General features: G+C 42.6%; 1 protein-coding gene across 1 annotated transcript; it reads right to left on the bottom strand.

Annotated features, from left to right (window-relative positions):
- Positions 1-430: 430 nt before the first annotated feature.
- Positions 431-1,096, bottom strand: LOC141595452 (uncharacterized). Its single transcript, XM_074415421.1, has one exon. The coding sequence runs from the start codon at positions 1,094-1,096 to the stop codon at positions 431-433; it is 666 nt and encodes a 221-aa protein (XP_074271522.1).
- Positions 1,097-1,638: the final 542 nt, after the last annotated feature.

Genomic DNA, 1,638 nt, shown 5'->3' with positions numbered 1-1,638 from the left:
GCAGAAGAAGAAGCGAGCGAGTCACGAAAAAGGCAACTAATATCAATAGCCTGCGAAGGAAGCAAGGGAGCTTGAAGGCCCAACATTGGGGAATCCTCCATATCGTATTCAGGGACGTGCATGCGGAACGAAGGTGATGGAGGATGAACAGAAGTAGCAGGAGTTACGTAACCAGATGAAGATGGTGGATCAAAAGAAGGTCCACGCAGCACTGGATACGATTCCAAAAGCACTTCCCGAGAGAGGTCCTCATGAACCTGAAATTTGTTGGAGCCACAGAAGAGGTCCCAATATCATCTGCATCATCCGAGTCAGAGCTTGAGAAACAAAAAAACAGGGGATGCACCCCCCGAATCCATAATAACTAAGTCACCATTAACAGTGAAATCAACAACTGAGTTAATATATTTATACCGTGGTGGAAGACCCATTATTTCCGTAGAATAAAAAGAAGAACCAGGGGACCATGAAGAACAACCAAGCCACGAGCAGCAAGCTCGTCCATACGGGCACAAATAGAGCGAGTGCCGGCAACCTTGTTGGTGGGACAGAAAGATACACGATGACCAACCTGACCACAAGTCTTACAAAAAATAAAAATACCTTCGTAAGAGAACGCTATCCATTGATGCTCCCGTTCATTTAAAGCCAAATAATAGCCCGGAATAAGAGGTTTTGAAAGATCAAGCCAGACTTTGACACGAACAAAGTTGCATGGAGGAAGCAGAGACGGATACGATTCTTCTTCACAGATATCACCAACATGGGACAACTGGAACGCAGCAACTGAAGTATTCTTCAAATGAAAAGGAAGATGTTTCGCCCGAACCCAAATGAGAACAATATGAAACAACAGATTGTCAGGAATCGAATTAGACGAGAGGGGATGGAAAACGAGCAAGCTACCTTCGAAGTTGACAGTTTGTCTTTGACGGAAATAGGAATAATCCTGCTTGGAAGAGAAAGTGAAAAGATAAAATGGCTCGAAGCGGCAAACAGAAACAGTACCATTCAACTTCCATTTAGCAGTAACAACCGCCAAAATCCGAGCAATTTCTAGATAACGCTGATCCTGAAGTTTTCCCAAAAGCGTCATGCGCTCATCAATATCAGTGAAATCGACACATAAATGAGGAGGGAGTTACATACATACTCCATCCCGACATGGAGCAGAACAGGTTGATGATGATGAAGCCATGGAAAAAGAGAGGTTTGAAGGATTGATTATCAGTAAGAAGGTAAATAAAAGCTAAGCATGAAAACCGGGTAATTATAAGAAGAGGACAAAGCATGCAAGTTGACAAGTGGCGAGGTTTGGCAAGGAAACACGCCACATAAGGAGGCTAAAGGGGAGGTTAGGCAGCCTATAAGGCCAACTCGAGGGAAGTTAGGCAGGCTAGAGAGGAAGTGGGAGGGTTAGGCAGAAGGATAAGGCGGTGCTAGGGTTTGAAAACCTGAAAAGATAAGAACTCTCAAAGAGAGGAACTCTAGAGATAGAGAGAGAAAAATTATATCAACTAAGATCGAATATACATCAGTAATAGTTCTATATGCTTCTTTTATTTTGTAGAGAACAGAACAACCTTATCTTTCCTTTTTTTTTATTATTTGCTTATAAAATGATGGGGAATATTTACT

This window comes from Silene latifolia, chromosome 8 (genome assembly GCF_048544455.1).
Source record: "Silene latifolia isolate original U9 population chromosome 8, ASM4854445v1, whole genome shotgun sequence".
Lineage (NCBI taxonomy): Eukaryota > Viridiplantae > Streptophyta > Magnoliopsida > Caryophyllales > Caryophyllaceae > Silene > Silene latifolia.
This window is presented reverse-complemented; position numbering and strand designations above follow the sequence as displayed.